The 23,654-nt window shown below is 37.4% G+C and overlaps 1 protein-coding gene across 4 annotated transcripts in view; it reads left to right on the top strand.

Annotated features, from left to right (window-relative positions):
• The window catches only part of STARD9 (StAR related lipid transfer domain containing 9), a 111,283-nt gene that overhangs the window by 44,224 nt on the left and 43,405 nt on the right, over positions 1-23,654 (top strand). For 3 of the 4 annotated variants that reach the window (XM_064485676.1, XM_064485677.1, XM_064485675.1), the window contains exons 4-12: positions 7,840-7,956; positions 9,111-9,143; positions 9,231-9,292; positions 10,842-10,954; positions 16,609-16,678; positions 18,294-18,366; positions 21,777-21,844; positions 22,927-23,024; positions 23,438-23,644. In XM_064485676.1, coding sequence (XP_064341746.1) covers positions 7,840-7,956; positions 9,111-9,143; positions 9,231-9,292; positions 10,842-10,954; positions 16,609-16,678; positions 18,294-18,366; positions 21,777-21,844; positions 22,927-23,024; positions 23,438-23,644 — 841 coding nt within the window. Of the gene's footprint in view, positions 1-7,839; positions 7,957-9,110; positions 9,144-9,230; positions 9,293-10,841; positions 10,955-16,608; positions 16,679-18,293; positions 18,367-21,776; positions 21,845-22,926; positions 23,025-23,437; positions 23,645-23,654 lie in introns of those variants that run through there. The other variant, XM_064485678.1, reaches the window with a different exon arrangement.

The raw sequence follows: 23,654 nt of genomic DNA, 5'->3' as shown, positions 1-23,654 counted from the left end.
GATGTTTGTTGTTCCTGAGGTGGGAGGTCTTTAGTCATTGGCATGACCTTTCCATGGTTGATAGCCAGGTATTAAGAAATGGTAAGTGGAGGCCCAAAGGTTTTTCAAAAGGAGTAAAGTGACCTAGTTGTTCTGTTGTCTCACCCAGAATTCTGACTTCCTGAAGGATTTAAATGACAAGGATACATTTTAGATTTTGTGGTGACATAGCCCTGAGGTCACCCTCACTTAAGGGAGAAGGCCTTTATCTCGGGGACAATATTCAAAGGGTCTTATCTCAAACCATGCTTGAGACAGATCAAGTGCCAACTCTGCTGTGAAGCTTTTTCTACCTCAACCCATAGTCATTTTTTTTCCCTAGATATAATATTTATGTCTACCCTTCATCTATATTCTACTGTATACTACTGTTAAGCTTTTTACTAAATCTATGGCCCATCTCTCCAACTATATAGTAGGCTCGTTGTAGATTGAGACATTGTTTTAAATGTCTTTCAAAGCTCTCACAGCACCCTGTGCAGTGCTTGGTCCCTGTTAGGGATTTAATAAATACTTGCTGCCCGAGGTGAAAAGAAGCCTGGTTGTGGGATCTGCCCACCTCAAGACTGGTTTCTTTCAGAAGAATTCTTCTTCTTTCTCTCCATTGGCTATGGGAATGCGTTTCAAAATTTCTCCTGTAGTTTCTTTCTCCTCCTGTTCCTTAGGAACTATTTAAACAATTTCCATGGTATACATTGCATGGGGGTATATGCCATATGAATAAAAATGGGAAATAAGTATCTCTGCAGTTCACAGTATAAAATGAAGAGGCCAAATAAGAAATCTAGTTTTATCTGTGAAAGTCAAATATAGGCTGTTGCCTGTTTTCTCTGGAAAAATCTGCTACAGAAGACCAGGGACAGGTCCAAATAATGTTGATTAACCCCTAGCTGGGCTTACTGTGGAAATGGACTGTCTGTGAACATTTATATGGGGTAGAGACCCAAAGATCAGTGACCTTCAGTGGCATTGAGGGACTAGCCCAGAGTTTACCTGACATTTATGAAGAGTGGCAGCATTTCCTGACACTTTGTGGGGTTGTTTTGGCAAAGCTGTCTTTTCCCCCCTTCCTAAATCTCCTGTTTGCTCTTTGAGTAAGCTACTGCCAAGTGGACAGTGGAGCCTGGTCTATGGCTTAGATAGACTTGCATATTTGATGGGTGAGGCTATAGCATGCTTTCCAGCTTGAGAAATTAAAACTTTAAATTAAAATAAATATTAAGTTGGCTAAGCATAAATATAGGGGAAACTACTTATGAATATCATAAATAACTATAATAAAATAAAAAAATTAAAATAAACTGGCTCAGTCCTCATTATAGCCAAGTATTCTTATATAAATTCTGATATTATTATATAAGTATAATAATATGAGAACTATATAAATATAATAATATCAGAATTTAACACCTGGAAGGGACATTAGATATTATCTAGGAATAGAACAAAAGTCTGAAAGAATAAGGTATACACCAAAATGTTAACAATGGTCATCTCTAAATGATGAGATCATTTTAATCAGAATTTTCTTGTTTTTTCTATTTTAAATATGTTATTTTTATGATAAAACATCATAAGAATAATTCTCACAGTGAATACTCAAATACTGATCCATGTTAGTAAAGATGATAGTCTGTTACTGCGTTAAGTAGAAGTGTTACTAAAAGGGAAAAAAGTTTTCTAGTACAATCCTTTTATTTTAACAGTGGAGTTATAGACCAAGATAGATAATCATAGAATTTAAAGTCATTTAAGTGGAATACATCATGGAATTTAAAACTATTTTCTCAAATATTTTCTTAGATAAATTAACAAAAACTGGTGAACAGTTTCTTTTCTGTGTGAAAATCTTAGTTTATAATGGCAATTTCATTTTATAATAGAAATGAATGGGTCAAAAGGTACAAATTTTCAGTTATAAAATGAATAAGTCATGGAGATATGATGTGCTGCATGGTTGCTATAGCTAATAATACAGTATTGCATATTTGAAAGTAGCTAGGAGAGTGGATGGTGAAAGTTCTTAGGAGAAAAAAATTTGTAACCATGTATGGTGATGAATGTTAACTGGACTTACTGTGGCAATCATTTTGAAATATGTATGTGAATATTGAATCATTACATTGTTTACCTGAAACTAATACAATATTGTGTCCATTATACTTCAATTTCTTTTAAAGGCCAGAAAAAAAAAAAAGAAATGTATGAACTGAGGGCCAAGAATTTCATGTATTTTATTGGCTAGGTAATATCTTTTGCTGTAATTTGATTTTCATATTTATGAAAGGGAAAGAATAATCCCTGTGCCCTAGCAAAACCTTTAAGACATGAAGGTTGGTGAAGGTTTTTTGGAAGTAAGTTTTTAATAGGACAGAAATTAGAAAATTTTCAAAAGTTATCTATGTGAAGTTAAGACATGCTAACTATGGTATCTGTATTCAGGTATCTATTTTCAAAAATAAGTACATGGTTCCTTTTAAAATATATGAGGGTAGAGATAAAGATGACTCTTTTGAGTAGTCTTTATACAGAAAAATGGAAAAAAATAAAATCTGGTATCAATTTTTTTAAAAAGCATAAAAAAGTGCTTACTTTTTGCCAGACATTTGTCTGAACGTTTTACCCGTATTAACACAGTTAATCCTCTCAAAAACCCTGTGAGTTTTTGGTGCTTTTTATCTCCATTTCACAGATGAGGAAACTGAGGTAGGGTTACTTGCCCCAAGAACTAGGTTTTGAATCTAGAAAGTTGCAAAGCCTGTGTTCTTAACCAATACGCTATAAGTGTAGCTGTTTAAGAGGAAGAGAAAGCATCCTAAGTCTTTTCCCTAACTCCAGACCCCATTAAGTTATTGTTCTACATGAATGCTCCCTTTTCAAATACCGCACCCCAAACCCTGTTTTTCTATACTACCACCACAAGTTTGGAGATAGTGTCAGCCCTACCTGAGTGTCTGTGTGATGAGAAGTGTAAGTACAGCTCTGGGTTACTTGAGGTTTTCCTAAGTAACTAACAGCATTAGTGAAAACATGTGTTTGAATAGTTTCCAGAGTTGTCTAAAATTATTTTCCAGTTTAAAGACTCCTGCCAAAGAGTTAGTTTTTAGATTTTTAAAAACTTTTCCCCTCCTATTTGAAATGTCCTGATTACTTCTCACTCCTTCAACAATTTCTGATAGCTGTGTTTGAAATCAATAGTTATTTCACTATTGGAGTATAACCAATATTTTATAATAACTACAAAGGGAGTATAACGTTTAAAAATTATGAATCACTGTGTTGTGTACCTGTAACTTACAGTACTGTAATCAACTGTATCTCAATTTTTTTTAAGTAAAAATTTAAAAAAATTTTTTAGGATTTTTAAAGTTATGGTAATTTTTTAAATTGGAGTATAGTCAGTTACAATGTGTCAGTTTCTGGTGTATAGCACAATGTCCCAGCCATGCATATACATACATATATTCATTTTCATGTTCTTTTTCATTAAAGGTTGTTACAAGATATTGAATATAGTTCCCTGTGCTATACAGAAGAAAAAATTTTAATCTATTTTTATATATAGTGGTTATCATTTGCAAATCTCAAATCCCCAAATCTATCCCTTTGCACCCCCAATCCCCTTTTAACTATAAGATTGTATACTATCTCTGTGAGTCTGTTTCTGCTTTGCAGATGGGTTCATTCGTGTTTTCTTTTTTTGTGCTTTCTTTTTTTTAGATTTCACAAATGAGTGTTATCATATGGTATTTTTCTTTCTCTTTCTGGCTTACTTCATTTAGAATGACAATCTCCAGGTCCATTCATGTTGCTGCAAATGGCATTATTTTATTTTTTATCACTGAGTAGTATTCCATTGTATAAGTGTACCACAACTTCTTTATCCAGTCATCTGTCGGTTAACATTTAGGTTGCTTCCATTTCTTGGCTATTGTATATAGTGCTACTATGAACATTAGGGTTTATGTATCTTTTCTAATTAGAGTTCCCTCCAGATATATACCTGGGAATGGGATTGCTGGATCATATGGTAAGTCTGTTTTTTTGTTTTTTAAAAAATATCCATACTATTTTCCATAATGGCTGCACCAAACTACATTCCCATCAGTAGTGTAGGAGTGTTCCCCCTTCTCCACACCCTCTCTAGCATTTATCATTTGTGGACTTTTTAGTGATGGCCATTCTGACTGGTGTGAGGTGATACCTCAGTGTAGTTTTGATTTGCATTTCTCTGAAAATTAGTTATATTGAGCATTTTTTCATGTGCCTATTGGCCATTTGTATGTCTTCATTGGGGAATTGCTTGTTTAGATCTTCTGCCCATTTGTGGATTGGGTTGTTTGTTTTTTGTTAAGTTGTATGAGCTGTTTATTTCTGGAAATTAAACCTTTGTCAGTCACATTAATTGCAAAAATTTTCTCCCATTCCATAGGTTGTTTTGTTTTGCTTATGGTTTCCTTTGCTGTGCAAAAACTTAGTAAGTTTAATTAGGTCCCATTTGTTTATTTTTGCTTTTATTTCTATTGCCTGGGTAGACTGTCCTAGGAGACATAAACATTGGTTTATGTCAGAGAATGTTTTGCCTATGTTTTCTTTTAGGAGGTTTACAGTGTCTTGTATTATATTTAACCACACAAAATCTATGGGATGCAGCAAAAGCAGTCCTAAAAAGGGAAGTTTATAGCGATACCAGCCTTCCTCAAAAAATAAGCAATCTCAAATAAGCAAGCTGACCTATCACCTAAAACAATTAGAAAAAGAGCAAACAAAACCTAAAGTCAGTAGAAGAAAGTAAATAAGAAAGATAAGAGAGGAAATAATAAACTAGAGATTAAAAAAACAATAGAAAAAAATCAATCAAACCAAGAGCTGTTTTTTTGAAAAAGTAAAAATCGACAAACCTCTGGCCAGGCTCACCAAGAAGAAAAGTGAGAGGACACAAATAAACAAAATAAGGGGGAAAACTTTAAATTTATTTCATTATTTTGAACCTTTCTCATCCTAAATTGAAGTCACAGATTTTTTTGTTATGTGTCTACTTGGGACTCAGAGAATATAATATGTAATAGAAATAAATACAAAACTACCAAAACAAGCAAACAAAAAAAATCAATCAATGAAAAATTGCTTTCGGAAAATACAGGGCAACCATTATTCTTGGACATTAAACAGTCATCATGAATCTCCAGAAGCATAGTTGATTTTTACTGGCTTCAAGAAGGTATATCTGATAATGTCACTGATATGGGGGAAATCCATTCCTTAAAATGTATCAGGTTGATCTTCTTTTTCAAAAATAGACTTTATTCAGAAAGAGAAAGAAAAATCCATATGATACCACTTATATGTGGAATCTAAAAATAAGGCTACAAACGAACTTATCTACAAAACAGAAATAGAGTCACAAACATAGAGAACAAACTTATGGTTACCAGGGGTTAAAGAGAGTGGGAAGGGATAAATTAGGAATTAGAAAATTGCACCTGTTGGGAAGTGATGAAAATGTTAGCTATCTCGATTGTGGTAGTGGTTTCACTGGTATGTATAAGTAACAAAATTCATCAAAGTGTACATCTGGAGGGTAGAGCTCAGTGGTAGAGCACATGCTTAGCATGCACGAGGTCATGGGTTCAATTTCCAATACCTCCATTAAATAAAATAATAATAATAATAAATCGAATTACCTCCCTGCCTCAAAAAAAGTGTACATCTGAAATATGTGTAGTTTACTATACAGGAACTATACCACAGTAAAGGTGTTAAAAAAAAAAAAAAGGAAGGAAAGAAAGAAGGAATCTTCAAACATGTTTTTCATAAAACGTCCGGGCAATTGCTTGAATTTGGATAAAGACATGGACAAAGTGGCATTCTGTTGTCTTCCTTCATAATCCACTGAGCTCACTTTGCTGTGTGTGAGTGGTGGGAAGAAATAACATTTACACTAGATGTGGCCTTACTCTGTCTGCACTTCTGTTCCCACTTCCCACTGGAGCCCTAGTAAGAAAGGTCGAGTTTTGTGGAACATCTCCAACCAGTAAATGGATGGCAGCCAACTCAAGTGGTCTTAGGGAAAGAAATGACCTCTCCTTCTTCAGTCCCTGGGAATTTAACCCAGACAGATGTCAGAAGGCAGAGAGCACCCTGCCCAATTTTCAGCTTTGCTAATATAGAAGTGAATGAATGGAGAGGGAAAAGTACAGAGCTGGGAAGGAGATTGGGAAGTGGGTAGGAATGATATAAGGCCCAAATGTTTCACTGCTCCCCTATGCCTGAATATTAGAAATAGAAAAACAAACAAACAAACAAAAAACAAGTAAGCAAAACATAAATAATTCACTGGCCAAGAGCGTAACTGCAGCTTCTAAAACAGAGTTAGTGTAGTCTTAAGTCAGCAACTCTTTCTTCGCCTGCAGTGTCCCTAGTTATGTGTATTATCCCACTTAATCTTCACCTGTGATATACATAGAAAATATCCACTTTACAGCTAAAGAAACTGAGGCTTAAAAAGTTCAAGTACTTTGTTCAAGATCACAGAGCTATGAACTGTAAGAATCATATTCCACTTCAGAACCATATCAAGTGTTCACAGAACTGAAGATAAAGTGGAAAATGGGTGAGAAACCATGGGACCTTAGCAGAGAAACGAGGCAAAGCCATATCACAGAATAGTCTGATTTGAGCATTACACTTGGCAGGAACTTGTACCGCTGTATGCTCAGGGTGCAATACTGTTGGACTCTCAATACCACCATGGAGAATTTATCAGCTATTCCTTTGTTTTTGTGTCATTCTTTCATAATTCAAGCTGGAGCACCTAGTTGACGGGCCTCATTTCATGTGTTAGTGTTCTAGCTGCCAGGAGGTGGGGAAGATTATCTGGCCTCTTCTGTATCTGTTGGGGAGGATTGCTTCCTGCTTCCCACCAAGACTGACACAGTGAGAGATTCCCTGCAAATAGGAAGAGTAATCGGATGCTGAGCAGAAGCCATACAAAGGGTAAATGTCTGCCACACCAGGCATGGCATAGAGATATCCATGTTGCATTCTGCTGAGGACTGGTTGAATTGGGAGTTGTGCCTTCCCCATAAGCCAGGCTGTTTTTTCCTGATCCCAGGATCTGCCTGACAGAGTCCAACAGGACTTTCAGGCACTACACAAAGTGCAGGGGTTTTCACACGAGGACCTCTGGCTGTTTCTGATTCTCTAAAAAATGACCAACTTAGGGATGAGTAACAGTGAAATCAGTCATCTGTTAGCATCAATTTGAAGAGGGAGCTTATAGAAAAGGGGCCCATACGGAAAACTCCTCCCTAACTTCTGGACATAACTGATCCTCAGTGTGGGGTCTTGAGACCCTGAGTTTGTGTGATACGTTACCCAGCAATATTTCATTGTAGCTTTACCTGATTAACCATATTAAACTTTTTTTTTCCGGTAATAGGAAGGAAAAAAAATGTACATGGTCTTCCTTCATGAATTTGCTTGCATGTCTTTGCCCTTCTCCCAGATTCTGTTTGCCTGAAGATTAAGGACCAAATTGATTTTGTATCTTCAGTGTCTAGCATTATGCCCAGCATATAGTAAGCACTTTAAAAGGTATCTGAATGAATGAATGACTGAATGAATCTTCCTTAGCAATCTTTTTCTGAAATTGAATTGATTGTTGTAAAATGGTGGGGGAGATTTACAGTCATGTATGATTGAAACATTTTATAATATTTTAGGTTAAAAAGTAATTTAAAAGCTGCTGTGGAAAGAAGGACCACCAGAGTGACATGCTCCCTATGTTTGTTGTTACAGGTGTTCCAGGATCTGGGGACTGAAGTACTGTCTGGAGCTGCCAAAGGCTACAACATATGCCTTTTTGCCTATGGGCAGACAGGCTCTGGGAAGACATATACCATGCTGGGCACCCCAGTGAGTATTGGGGTTGGAATGCAATAGCTTCCTGAAGCCACAGCAAGCCTGAGTCTTGCATTGTCCTTGCCACTGAGAGAGAATATGAGTTTCATAGGCAGTCAACTGTAATAAGTTTTCATGCTTCCTCTTCTGTATTAAGAATGGGTATCTCAGCAGTTTAATCGAAAGGTAAGCTGTGAATAGTCAGCCCTTCTTTATTAAACCCTGAAGAACCTTAGAATTTTACCACACCTTTTGATGAAGCAGACCTTGTCAGTCCTGAATTTCTCATATCATTTCCAAGTTCATCACTTGTAGCTTTTTAACACCTTTGGTGTAGGCAAGTCCCAGACAGAGTCTTAAGTGCCGGCTGGGGCCTTGTGGATATGGGGCTGTGTGTGTATTAGATCTGAGATTTAGAAAGAAGCTGCTTGGATGGGAGTTTTCAAAAGTGTATAGGGCTTAGGAGAGTCTTCCTTTATCATGGAAAATGAGGAGGCTAGAGTTCTTTAAGACTACCTCTGTTTTGGGTTTAGAAGTACCCTGGTGAGATGAACTGTGGGGCAGGTGACACATAACACTGCACAGGGACGTTCTCTAGGACACTATTCCTCCTGAAAGATTATCCCTGCTGCCTTGGGCCCAGCTCACTGTGTACTGTGTCCATGTTTAGTGTGATTTTATATATTTGAAATTAAAAGAAGAAAATGCCCACTAAACGAAGGATGTAGAGCCCTTAACCTGAGTATAAGTTAGCACTGGATCCAAGATGAATAAAGACGCCACTTCCTCTTAGTGTGTATTTTGAACACCCACATACTCTAGTCCTCTTGTGTGTGTAGGGATGGGAGGTGGGGTTCCAGGAGGTGCCACTGTGGTAAAATGAGTTTATCCAAAAAGGATGTACCTTCACTGCGTGAAAGCAGGTACCTGGGTTTGCTAGCTTCTCCTCTCTTCCGCTCATGGTGGTGATCGGCCTCTGATCTGGTATATTCCTCCCATGAGAGTCTCCTGGGAGCACTCACAGACAGTCCTCCACATACCACCAGTGAACCTGCCTGAAGTGAGGAGGCTGCGCAGGGAGCCCATCCCTGCTGAGGGTGGTTTCTGGGCGTTGCGGGAAGAGCATCACCATGAGCGAACAGTAATGCTTTCCTTTCTACTGTTTCCAGGCCTCTGTTGGGCTGACACCACGGATATGTGAGGTATAGACTCTTTTGACTGGATTCTCTCAAAGTAGGTCTTCACTGTACACTCCCTTCAGTGAAACTCCAACCCTCTGGTTTGTGCAGGGTCTCTTCGTCCGGCAGGAAGACTGTGCCCCGCTGCCTTCCTCCTGCAGGATTAAAGTAAGGTAAGCACCTGTCAGGCTCTGCAGCCTGAAGTGTTTATATTTCCACTCCAGATTCTAGCATGTTCAGCTGTCCTCTCTGCCTCCAAAGTCATCCAGAGGGACAGGGAAGAGCCACAACAGAACTAGTGGAGAGAAAACAAGGCAATGAGAACCATACTTGGGTTTTGAGTTGTAGGAAACTTAATTCCTATCCTCGGGCTTCACAAGCTGGTGTCTCCTGTGGACCAGCTTACCCTGGCTGCCTGGTTTCCTTTCCTTCATTTTCTGTAGAGTTTCATACTAGCTTTTGGAATTTCTCTTCCAGTCCCCTACTGGGTTGCTCTCCAGGTCAGTAGTTCCCAAACTCTGATCCTCAGACTAGTGCTGGCTACTCTACTGTGAAGATTTAGCCAGTTTGTGGTGTAAATGTTGGTGGAAGGTTACCAACTGCTCTTAGTTCTCTGTATCCTTTTTTTTTTTTTTTTGGTGTTCAGTGTCCTTGTTTAAAAACATGAGATATATAGTACACATACCATAAAATTCATACTTTTAAAGTATATAATTCAATTATTTCTTTTTCAATATTTACAAAGTTGTTCAACCATTATCACTATTTTATCCATAACCTTTTCAGTGCCCTAAAAAGAATGTGTCCTTTTAAAAAATTAAATGATTGTGAACATTTTTTTTACATTTTTAAGTTTGTAAAGTAAAAATTTGCAAACCTGTGTGTGTATAAACATATACATTTATATTAAGTGTTTTATTGTCCGTGAAATACATCAACCATTATTCTAAGAGATATGTGGCATTCCTGTGTCCAAACATGAGAAGGTTAAAGATAAAAAGATATACAAGGAGAGCGTGCAGAGAGCAGCTTTGAGCTGGAGCCTTTGTTTCTGACTGCTGGCTCCACAGGCAAGCATCCATGTTTTGATGAGGAGGACCCTTCTGTGAGAAGTCTGCTTTTTTGTTTAGCAAAATCTTTACTGATTTTAATTAAGAATTATAGCTATGTTATTATTTTTAGAAGGAATAAAATGTTAGTAGGTACCAATAAGACAGAGCATATCTTAAACACAACCCCAGTGTATAAGACAGGTAAAGTGAGAATTGTCCTACTTAAACTAGGGGTGGGGACCAGAACTCGTCTCTCTTAGCTTCCCTTGTTACTTAGCAGTGGCCCTAGAGATGCCTTCAATGAATAGTAAGAGCTCGAAGATCATGTTTGAAAACCACTCCAAGAAACATGCTTGTAGACTCATTGCTGTGTGGACCTGGTCAAGGCACAGGCTAGGGGCAGCGTACCCTAAACCCGTGCTGAAATAGCCTCTTAAAGGCTGAACTTGAATCAGCACTGACATTGTAAACCCCAAAATGTGAAGTGATGACAGCCGGTGCTAAAAACCCTATTTCCACATGCAGAAAGAGACTCAAGGGGGACGTCTGGCGCGACCAAGGTCTTAGAGTGTCACAGGTGGAACCAGAACACAACCTTCTGGTTCTTGGCTTAGTGTTCTTCCCACTTTTTTCGAAATCTAATTATATGCCTTTTTCAACATGTCTCTAGCTTCCTGGAAATCTATAACGAACGAGTGAGGGATCTGCTGAAGCAGTCTGACCACAAGAAGTCCTATACCCTTCGGGTCAGGGAGCACCCAGAGATGGGGCCCTACGTACAAGGTGAGCCACTGTGGTCCTCGGGGTCTGAGACCAAAGTGAAGCCTGGGAAGCTCTCCTCATGGTCACTGATTCACTCAACAAATGTATAACAAATACTCACTATGTGCCAGCTACTGTATGGGATGCTGGGTATGTACTGATAAATAGAAAAGACAGTCCTGCCCTCCCAGGCAAGCTTACACTCTAGTGGGGTGAGTCAGAAAACAAGCGCTTAATTACAGTTGTGATAAAGGCTAATAAAAAAAAAAAGATACAGTGTTGGCAAAGAACGCTGGGTGTTGTAGGTGAGCCATCTGTGTCAGGTGGTCAGGAAGAGCTTTCCTGAGGAGCTCACGTTTTAAGCTGCACCCTAAGGGGTTAGAGGAGCCGGTCTTGTGAAGCGTGGTGTACTAAGGACAAGAATGTTTCGGGTGGAGGAGCGGCATGGGCCAGAGCTTTGAGAGAAGGGCCTGGTGGTTTTAAGGGGACCAGTGTGTGTAAAGCATGGTGAGCCAAGGGGAAAGTGGTATGGGATAGGGTTGAGTCTGTGGTGCCAGATCCAGCTGGGCCAGGACTGATTCTCATGTCTTCCAGTCTCCTTTTTGGGGTGCTTTCTCTTCCATTGGTTGTGAGAGTCAGGGAGATGGGGAGATTCCATACATGGGACAGCGTCTATGCTGTTTCATTAAGCACTGGCATTTGGTATTTGGTACCACCTGTCTTACTCCAATAGGCTAGGTCTTGCTATTAAGTAGGAACAGTTGGGTTCTTTTGTGGGGGAAGCTTTTACTCTTTTAGGCCATTCATAATAAATAACATAACTTTTGTGCTCCTCTTCCCTCAGCAGTATGCTACTTAAATCCTGACAAGGAGAGGGACATTAAAGACCAAGAGCTGGTCTCTTCTCTGATCAGGCATGGCTAATGGATGACTCAGCTGTGCCAGTCACTAATACTGCTTTTCCCAGTGTCTTCTCCCAAATGTTCTATCATAATTGACAGCCTGGAAACAACAATGAAAATACTATTTACTTTGCTGGTAGCCAGTTGGCTTTTCCTCTGTAAAACTGTGGATTTACATTTCTGTGTAAAGCAATACTGTGAACACAGACCATGAATTTATGCAGTAGTGCCACAGCTTCTCATCTTTTTATTTATTTTTATGTTAATGTGTTTCTGTGTGTGGGTATGGGGGTAGGGAGAGTAACTAGAGGAGACCTCAGATGTAGTCCTAATGTCCTCATTGTACAGAAAATAAAATTAAGTCTGGAAGAAGCTAAGGGACCTTCCCAAAATCACATAGCTAGTTGGGGCAGGGTTGGAACTGGGAACCTTGTCTCGACCTGGAAGCAAAGAATGGGGCCGAATCCTGCACATGGAAGAGATCTATGATCATAGGTTCATTGATTGGCATAGTACCTGAAACCCAGAGAATTCATGCAAGGTCATACAGCTTGGGTTATATACCCAAGGTCTGCAGCAAGATCAAGACTAAAATCTCAGAGCTCTTTTGAATACCTTCATGGAGTGAACCCTTGTGGGGAGGGAGGATGATTGATAGGAAATAATTCTAAACCAGCAAGAAGTCTCTTAGGTCTTTGACAAAAATGTGTAGTATTTTTGTCATCAATTTAAAGTGTAATAATTTCCATTATGATTTCTTTTTTGAGCCATAAGTTGTTTAACAGTGTTTCTTACTTTTCAAACATTTGGAGATTTTCTAGTTCTACTTTTGTTATAGGTTATATCTCATTTAATAGAATTGCAGTCAGAGAATACACTCTGTATGCTTTTACTAAAAATACAGGTATAGCAATTTGGTTTGTGGTCTAGCATATGGTTAATTATGTAAATTTTCCATGTGTGCTTAAAAAATAATATATATTATGCAGTAGTTGGGCATAGCATTTATGTGATACCATTTATCAGGTTTGCTACTTGGGTTGTTTAAATCTTCTAAAATCTTTTTTTTTTCTTGTTTTGTGAGCTACTAAGAGAGATGAGTTAAAATTTCTTGCTATGACTATGGATGTCTTTCTGCTTTTAATTCTGTCAATTTTTGTTTGATATATTTTGAGGCTTTATTATTATGTTTATACAAAATTAGAATTGTTCAATCTTCCTGATGAATTAAACTCTTATCATTGTGAAGGATTCCTCTTTATCTCTAGTCATGCTTTTACCTTGAAGTCTACTCTACTTTGTCAGACATTACTATAACTACGCTAGCTTTCTTTTGGTTAGTGTTTGCATTTTATGTTTTTTATACTTTCAGTCTTTCTGTACCCATATATTTTACTATTTTTTTTTTCTTTTAATAGACTTAATGTTTTTAGAGCAGTTTCAGGTTTACAGCAGAATTGAGAATAAAATACAGAGTTCCCACAAAGCCCTCCCCACCCACACACATATACTCCTCTACCCTCAACATCCCTCGTCAGTGCGGCATATTTGGTACAGTCTATGACAGCATGGACACATTATTATCAACCAAAGTCCATAGTTTACATTAGTGTTCCCGTATGTTTTAGATGTATTTTTTATAAAAATATTTATTTGGCTGTTCTTTGTCACAGTTTTGGTCTTTTAATTTGAGCATGTGGTCTGTTTATTTTTGGTGTAATTACTAATTTTATTTGGGTTTAAATCTGCTATTCCTTGTGTTTTCTCTTTACATTATCAGTTTTATGTTCCTTTTTTCCTACTTTCATATCTTTGGGGTTGATTAACTTAAAAATTATCCCATGTTTCTTTCTCCTATGTTAGCTCACTATTTACACATTGTCTTACTATTATTTTAGTAATCACTTTAGAGATTACAAACAACATAGGTTATTGACTTATCAAAGTCTAATATTAGCTGGTATTAATTTTACTTCTTCCTAAATAATAAATTAAAATATTAATTTTACTTCTTCCTAAATAATAAAGTAAACTGAGAAGACTTGAACTTCATTTATCTCTTCTTATATGCGTTTTTGTGGCTCTAATTTTTTTTTCTAATTTTTAAAAATCTCCTGCCTTCTATCTGGAATTTTCCTTCAGCCTCAAAAATAATCTTTAGCATTTCCTCTAGTGTGGGTTTGCTGTTTACAAATTCTCTTGGCTTTCGGTTGATTAAAAATATATTTATTCTTTATTCTTAAAGGAGAATTTCACTGAGTATAGAATTAAGTTGGTAGTTATTTTCTTTTAGCAATTAAAAGTTGTTCCACTATCTTTTGCCTTTCATTGTTTCTGTTGAAAAGTTGTCTCTCAGGAATTCTTTTAAGATTTTTATATTTGTCTTTGGTTTTTAACAGCTTACTATGAAGTACTTAAGGATAGATTTTTTTTTTCCTATTGTGCCAGGCTTCTTGAATCCTTGATTTTATATTTTTAATCAGTTGTAAGCATTTCTTAGCCATTACTTCTAATATGATTTTTACCCTACTCTCTCTTTCTGGAAGTCCGATTACAGGTATGTTAGACCTGTCCTATATATTTTATGATTCTTACCCTTCCTTCTATATTTTTAATCTTTTGTCTCTCCATGATTTATTTTGGTTATGTGATTCTGACCTCTCTTCTGTTCACTAATTCTTTTTTTAGCTGTGTCTAACCTGCTGTTAAACTTATATATTGAGTTATTATTTTCACTTATACTACTTTTCATTTCCCAGATCTGAGTCTTTCATCATAATTTCCAGTTTTCTCTGAAATTTTGTCTTTTAGCCCCTTGAAAATAGTAAGCAGAGTTGCTTTTGAGTTACTGTAACTCTTATATCTGGATCTTTCATGGATCTCTTTCTATTGCCTATTATTTTTGCTGGTTTTCCTTAATGTTGCCTGGTCTACTTGTGTGTTTGGTTTGTCATAATTTTGTGCCAGACAGTATTTATTAAATTGTTTACAGAAAGAATTTGGAGGTCTAGAACAATGATAGCTTCCTGTACAGAAGACTTCTATTTATTTGTGCCTGGTCCTGCATACACTAGTGATCCAGAATCACCTCAGTCCAATTTATCAACTGAGAATGTTCAAAGCTGAGCTGCAATCCCTTCAAAGGCGGCTTACTTCCAATTCAGCCTTATTTCTATGTTTTACCCATTGGGTTTCCAACCCAAAGAGATAGGGTGCTATAGGCCCCACTCTGGGTGGGCTCTGGACTGCGATCTGTGTCCACCCAGACCTCTGAGGTTGTTAAGAGGCCTGCTGTCAACCACTTCCCCTCAAGATGTGGCAAATGCTTTCAGAGGAGAAATGTCCCCTGATGCTAGCTTCCATCCTGCCCCAATATATGGCCTGGCAATTTTTCACTATCTCGTCATCCTTCTGTGCCTTCAAGCTGGTATCTTTTATATTTTGTCCAGCTGTTTCTGATAGACTTTAGTGGAAGAGTTGGTTTTTATTATATAATTTGCCAGTACCAAAAGCAGAAGGTGTCCATCCTTGATTAAATTTTTAAAATTCTTTTTATTATAGAGAATTTTGAACGTATACAAAAATAGACTATGATAACCATATGGGTTACAATAACCTATAACCCACTAATCTTTGGCAAATTCTGCCCTATCTACATTCCCGTCCACCTTCAGCCATTCTGTATTATTTTGAGGCAAATTCCAGATGTCACATCGATTCACCTATAAATATTTTGGTGTAGCCCTAAAAGATAAGGAATTTTTTTAATCAAAAAATCATAAATATTTAAAAATAATAAAACTATTATCACATTTAAATAATAGCAATTCCTTTCTTTTTTTAAAAAAATTTTTATTTATTATTTGCTTAGGGGAGAGGTAATTACATTTATTTATTTATTTACTTTTTTATTCTAATGGAGGTACTGGGGATTGAACCCAGGACCTTGTGCATGCTAAGCATGTGCTCTCCTACTTAGCAATACCCTCCTCCCTCTAATAGGAATTTCTTAATATAAAAAGTCCAATGTTCAAATTACTTTGCTAATTTTAAATGTAATTTATTCAGCACTGAGCTCATGGAGTTACTTTGTTCCTGAATCTCTAATATAGAGATTCTCTAGCACAGTTGTAAAAGTCTTTTTTGATTTGGTGAGTAACCAGCCATAAAGCTCCTCTTTACCTACCTAAAGTCTACCTAATCTACAGTGCCTGCGTTCAAGTCTCACTTTCTCCATGGAGCTTGCCCTGACCACCCCTCTGATCGCCTCAGCATTTATTATCTCTTCTCCTCCTGTGGCACTTGGCCACATTATCTTGAATAATTTCTCATGATTGTAAACTGTGGGAGGATAGGGACATGTGTACTGTATGTTTTGTGTGTCAAACTGAGTCCGCCATTTTGTGGGGCACATAGCACCTGTCTAACTCAGGAATTTTGTGCAGGCCAAATGAGGTAATGTATCAGGACTTTGCTTATAACCTGTATAGCAAATTGTAAGGAACCATTATTGTTATTCTTTGCATTGTTAGTGGAACCACTACATGAATTCTAGATTATAACCTGTGTTCCCAGGACCGGTCACAGTGCCTGACAGTAGGCTTCCAATAAATATTGGTTGATTTAATTTATTATCTGAATGAGTTAAGTCATACCCTCATTCTTGTCTATCAACTAATATGAAATAGAATGATAAAGTTAATTACCTACAGAGAAAGGTTAAACTTTGCCAAACTTATTTAATTTATTTTTTCTTCTTCACAAATCTGATAGGTTTATCTCAACACGTAGTTACCAACTATAAGCAAGTAATTCAACTCTTGGAGGAGGGAATAGCAAACAGGTAACAGGTTTGTTTGTCACTATCAGTCATTCTTTCAGTCCCATTCTTCTTTGCTGTGTTCTCATCCCCCTTTGCAGTGTATACTTCTCTCTGCAGCTCTCCACATTCACAATCAGGAGGCCTGTCTCAGAAGAGTAACGTATCTCGGGTGAGGGCTAAGATTCAGTGCCCTTCTCACTAGTGCTGAAGCTGGAGTTTGTTCTGGATGTAGTAATACTAGGCAGTGTGCCCAGAGAATTACTCTATGCTTTGTCTTATAATACACTTCTACTGTTTTGGTCAAACAAAAGATTTTTGCCTGCATTGTCCTGTGCCTGAAAGAGATGATATAGTTTAATATATTTTATATATAGTTTAAAATGTTTCAGAAAACCATTTTTCTTCTAGTTTTACATACTGTTAAGATTCCCCCAAAATGAATGTTTTGAATCTGCCATGAAAAACTAAGTGCCATACGCCCTCCTAAAAGCTATTTTAAATTATGATAATATTCCATATTTGTAGTTACTGTTAAATACCCAGAATGTTATTAATAGATGCCTGAAAAAAATAGCCTTTTTTACTTGAAAAAAATATGGAGGAATTTAGAGTATTCTGTTTACCCTATTAATAGTAGGTCTCAGTTAATTGAACATAAAAGAAGAAATTTAAATGTAACATTCTACTTCTTGGGTTTCATGGAACTATCCTAGAGTCACTGCTTCTGGTCTTCACAGTACCCTGAGTTCCTTGATCCTTAAGTTTCAGGCTTCACCTTTCCTTTTTACCCCTGAATCATGAGGTAAAATCCTGTTGGTCTCCTGAATCATGAGACCAGCCTCTAGATTTTAACTCAGTTTTCTTCAATTCTGCGACTTCTCTGAGAACAGAAGTCAGTGAGTTGGTCTTAAACTGAAGCAAGTTGACTTAGTTTAGATGAAGGGAAGACTCTCCTGCCTTGAAGGGTTAATATTGGAATTAAATTTTTAAGGGAGACTATGAATTCCATCTGGCTTAAGCATGATATTGATGTAATTCAAGATCTCATTTTAAAGCCCTTTCTGGCACTATAAGATTAATACTCAGTGTTTAATCATGACTTACCTTCTCTGTCTTTTTGACTTCTTTTTTTTTTTAAATTAAAAAATTTTCTTGGCAGTGAGGGTACTTAGATTTATTTATTTATTTATGTGAAGGTGCTGGGGATTGAACCCAGGACCTCATGCATGCTAGCACTCTACCACTGAGCTACACTCTCCCCACTGCGGCTTCTTCTCCAACAAGCTCTCTGTGTCCACTTGTCTTACTTAAATAGGTCTGACTGGAGGATATTCTTCCAGGTTGATGTTTTATTATCACTTTTCCATCTCTGATTATTAACTTCAATTGCTTGAAAAAGTTCTAACTGTGGTTTAGTATAAAGCTACACTCACTTTTGTTCTCAGATAGCAGTACCTAGAGCATCGCTTCTGCCCTCTTTGGACCACTCTCCTGACTATAATGGGCTAAATATGTATGTTTTGTGATTCTCACTTGTGCACCTCAGCACTAACATTCCTTGTGTTCTCCGTGGATTCATAAGGGCCCACCATGCATAAACAATCCTCGTCCTAATTTTCTTCCCTTAAATACACAGAATCACAGCGGCAACCCATGTTCATGAGGCCAGCAGCAGATCCCATGCCATCTTCACTATCTATTATACGCAGGTTGGTTTCTTATATTTGCTTAGATTTCTTCCTTCCCTTGCCCTATTTGACTTCTTTATTGTCTTCCCTTCTGCTTCTTTTTCTTTATTCCTACTCTTTCTTTTATAGGTCCTCTGATATGACTTAATATTATAAGTAGGACCTACACACAATCTACTAAGCTATTCACCCAGAAAAACACAGGCATTTCATAAAGACTAATCAAAGTATTTTCGACTTAAACTTTACTTTTAACATTTCAACATTTCAAAGTACTTTCATATCTATATGATCAGTCTGGGCATTTAAAGTGAAAAGCCAGATTGAAATGAAAATAAGCATTAAAATGAAAAAGTAGAAGATTCACTTCCATTATGATGGAGTGAGAAGTTTTACAAATCCTATCCCCAAGAAGCAAGTATAAATCTAGACAAAACTGTCAAAACAACCATTTCTCTGCTCTAGAAATAGACCAAAGGCATATAATAAACCAAAAAGTGTTTGTTCACGAGAACAGCTGAGTTGCAGGTGAGAACAGTGCAAATGTACGGTGTGTTCCCTTGGACTGCTCCCATCCCCACCCACGCCCCAATCTTTGTTAGTGAGGTAGTTTAGTCAGAGAAGGGAAAGTGGTGAAAACCAGCAGCTCTGTTGGTACCACTGCTAAGGGAGTTTACTTGATTTGGAGCATCGTCAGTTAAAATGGTGATCTTGGTGGCAAGTTAACAAGGAGATCGTTGGCTCCATTAGCCTGAAATTGTAGGTGTGTTTCAGGCAAGAAGTGAGCTGAAAGATTATCTGGGGATTTAACAGGGAGTTCTGGGAGATGATGACCATAGGGGCTTGATAAGATCTTCACATATCCTAGGTTGAACAGAATCTGTACACACATGCAACAGAGACTCAGTGGGCTCAATCCCCCCATACAGCGCTGACTGACAGAATCTGCAGATGTGGGCACACAAGAGGGCCCTGTGGCTAGTGAATGCTGGGGTAAACTTAAAATGGCCAGAACTTTTAGTGCATTCCTCAGCTCACACATAGATCCATCAACAGAGAATAAAAGTCCTGTTGGCTCAAGGTGTTTGATTGTGATTTCTGACCAATCCTTGGCTAAACCTTAAGCTATGCAGACACAGGATGGCCCTCTGGAAACCAAGTTAAAATTAAAAACAACTAAAGGAAAAAAACTAAACAGAGACCTCTTTGGCTGCATGTTGTAGAAGAGACAGATTTTAGAGATTTAGTCCAGGCAAGTTACCACACAAACAAAACAACAACCACTGCTACCTTCAAGAGGAAAAATCAGAATCCAGAGTTGTTAGAATGTTATCTAAAATGTCTAGTATTAGGCACATAAGGAAGTACAATCCATGCTTAGGAAAAAAGAAAAATCAGTCAATAGAAACTGACTCCAAGTGCTCCACATGTTGGATTTAGCATACAAAGACTTCCAAGCAGCTAATATAAATATGTTCAAATAATTAACCAAAAACATGATGTGACTCTAAGGAGTTTCAATGAAATGATAGAAATTATTTTAAAAGGAGGAATTCTGGAAATGTACAATAATGGAAATGAAAAATTCACTAATGGGACTCAAGAGATTTGAGATAGCAGGAGAATTAGTGAAGTTGAAGCTATACTAATAGAAATCATGCAATTTGAAGAAGAGTGAGTTAAAAAATGGAAGAAAAGTGAACAGCACTGCACAGACCCGTGGGACGTCAGGTGTGTCAACATAAGTGTAATGGGAATCCCAGAAAGAAAGAAGAGAAAATAGGCATAAGGAAAAATTGGAAAATAATGGCCAAAAACAATCACCAAATTTGTTGAAAAATCAGTGTACACTTTGTTCAAAAATTAACTCAGTCTGTATCATAGACAGTAATGTGAAACCTAAAACAATTAAATTTGTAGAAAATAACATGGGAAAACCTTTGTGACCTTGGATTAGGCGAAAGTTTTTTAGATATGGCACTAAAAACATAAAATGAACAAAAGAACAAATTGAAATTTGGAATTGGTCAAAATTTAAAACTTCTCTTTGAAAGGCATTATTAAGAGAATAAAAATAAAAGCCACAGATAGGGAGAATGTATTTGTAAAACATGTATCAGATAAAGGACTTGATTTTAGAATATATACAGAACTCTCTAAACTCAATAACACAACTCAAAAAATGAGCAGAAATTTTGGACTGATAACTAAAGAAAGTATACAGATGGCAATTAAGCACTTGAAAAGATACAAACATTAATTATTAGGGGAAGGCAAGTTTACACCAAATGAGCTATCACTACTACCCACCTTTTAAAATGGCTAAAATTAAAAAGAGTTATTATACTAACTATTGGGAAGATGTATAAGAACTGGAGTTTTTATAGACCATACTACTAGTGGGAATGTAAAATGGTACAACAACTTTGGAAAAGAATTTAACAGTTTCTTAAAAATTAAACTTATACCCACCGTATGATCTAGCCATTGCACTCCTAGGTATTTTAGCAAGAGAAAAGAAATCGTGTGTGCATAAAAAGACTTATACACAAATATTCATAGTGGCTTTATTTGTAATTACTCAATACTGGAAACAACCCAGATGTCCATCCAGAGGTAAATGGATAAACAAACCACTGTATATTCATACAGTGGAATACTAGTCAGCAGTAAAAATGAACTTGTGACACATGCCTCAACCTGGATGCATTCCAGAATAACTATGCACAGTGAAAGAAGCCAGTTATTGTATGATTCAATTTGTATGAAATATCCTGAGAAGACACATTTATAGAGATGGAACATTGGTGAGTGGTGGCCTGGCGTCGGAGGTAGGAATGGAGATTGATTGCAAACAGACTGAGAGAATTTGGAGAGTTATTGGAAATGTTTTAAAACTGGATTTTGGTGATAGATGCACAACATTAAAATAAAACAACAACAACAAAAACATTGGATTTAAAAAAAAAAAAAGGAAAAGTTGTTCTACTCTTGAGAACTGGAGGCCCCTGGATAGAACAGAGAGGCAGAGTCCTGCCCAGCAAGTTAATGTGCTGTGACTCAGATGAACAAGAGACAAACCCCCAGAGAGGCCTCCCCACCTGCTCTGGATCCCTACTGTTGAGAGTCAGAGCCTCCTGGAGGGGGAGGGGAGCATTTACCTGGTAAATTGTGCTCAGGAGAAATCTTGGGCATTTATCCACGTACTCTGTGGAAGTTTTACTTATATTTGTAATGAAGAAAGGACCCAGGGCTTACTGATTGTATCTGTTGGATATTAAGAACTCATCTGGTTCAGAGCACATTAGAATACAGATTTCTAGAGCGAGTTGGCTAAAAATCCAAATATCACCTTGGTTAGGAAGGTGTCGATGGGGAAAAGACAACACATTGTTCCAAATGACGAGCTTTAAATGTATTTTCTCCCTTAGGCAATCCTGGAGAACAACCTCCCCTCTGAAATTGCTAGCAAGATCAACCTTGTGGACCTAGCAGGCAGGTAATTAGGATTTCAAAGCCAAGGGGAATTACTCCCTTGACGGTGACCTCCTTCTTGCCCATTTTACAGGGCATAAACTTTTCCCAACCTCTTACACATTCCAGTCGTCCTGAGAAAATTACAAAAGAAAGGAATTGTTTGAATGCTAGGTTTAGAAATTATAGTTTTCTAGGGGCTGAAAAGTGCTTTGTCAGGGGTTCTCAATCATAGCTGCCCATTAAAATCAGCTGGACCTTTTAGAACTCCCAATGCCTAGGCTGTACTTCAGATGAAATAAATCGGATTATTAGTGGAGTCAGGGAGCGTGCAGGCAGCATAGAGCCAAGGTTGAAAAACAGTGCTCTGAGTTGAGGTGACTGAGTTAGCACGCCTTTTTCCTTTGATCTAATATTGATTTTATGCAGCTCTATACATGACTTAAAAAAAAAAACTTTAAAAATACTGTGGCATTGGGGAGTAGGTACTGCCTTTTTAAGTTTTAGAAGGAAACATGAATTGTACTCATTTACATGTCCAAAAAGAAGCTCTCAGGAATAATGTGGTCAGAAAAAAGTATAAGATGAAATAAGGCAAACTTTCATATTTTAAAACTGCTAAATAATTAATATGGTACAGCACTCCCTTGAAAGCTTAAGTGCTTCCCGGAAGAAACTTTATCAGCCATCTAGAAGTGTGAATTTTTAATATTTCCCATTTACTTAAATAAGGAATTTGAAACCGTTAATGACACAGATACCATAAAGCCATTAATATGTGAAATTAAAACAATAAAGAAAAGGGGAATTGTATATACCAAAAAGCTATCCTAGTATCATGACTGTAAATAAGTATCACATTTTGCTAAAAGTGCTTCGGCAGCCAAAATAAAAACAGAAATGTAATGAGTTATTTTTATTGCCTGAGAAGCAGAAGAAAGCCAATTCATTACAAGATGGTAACTTTTTCTGGAACTGAATTCTAAAAGGAATTTATCATGTGGGTCTTTCACATAATATGCAACATAATGGACAGTGTCTTTCAACAGCATTGTTAGGATAGCGTCTTATTTGCTTGTGTTTTTGTTTTCATCAACTGTGTTTTAGTGAAAGAGCAGATCCCAGTTACTGTAAGGACCGGATTACGGAAGGAGCCAATATCAACAAATCTCTTGTGACTCTGGGAATTGTCATCTCCACCTTAGGTATTTTGCTGGTAGCCTGGATTATCAGAGTTCGGGGGACACTTTGGAAAATAAATTCATATTTTTTTGTTTTGTCAAAGTGAGATAGTAAAAGGTTCTTTTTGATAAAGTTACCTTCTGGTTTGGGGCATGAAAAATTGATATTCATGGTTTTAGAATACAACATGACCATCACCCCAGCGACCTCATTTCAGAAATAAGGGTGACTAAGAGGTTGTATGGTTAAAAGATTTCATCTCTTGAGTCCAAAGTCCAGAGGGCCCACATTTAAAGCATCCTATCATATGAAGAAAGGGATTAGGAAGTATGATGCTTAAGTCTGTGTTCTCCAACCTTTTTTTTTTTAAATACACTTGTTTCATACTTCCTTTTTTCTTCTGCTTTTACACTTTCATTGTTTTTTGTCTTTTAAGCCCAGAATTCTCAGGTATTCAGCTGCCAGAGCTTCAACAGCACAGCCAGCGATGGTGGTGACAGTGGGGTCCCTAGCTCCCCTTCTGGGACCAGCAGTGGAGGGGGACCCTCCCGGAGGCAGTCGTACATCCCGTACCGGGACTCGGTTTTGACCTGGCTGCTGAAGGACAGCCTTGGAGGCAACTCCAGAACCATCATGGTTGCCAGTGAGTGGGG

The sequence above is a fragment of the Camelus dromedarius genome, chromosome 5 (genome assembly GCF_036321535.1).
Source record: "Camelus dromedarius isolate mCamDro1 chromosome 5, mCamDro1.pat, whole genome shotgun sequence".
Lineage (NCBI taxonomy): Eukaryota > Metazoa > Chordata > Mammalia > Artiodactyla > Camelidae > Camelus > Camelus dromedarius.
Note: the sequence above shows the minus strand (reverse complement) of the source record. Positions and strands in the feature narration are given on the sequence as shown.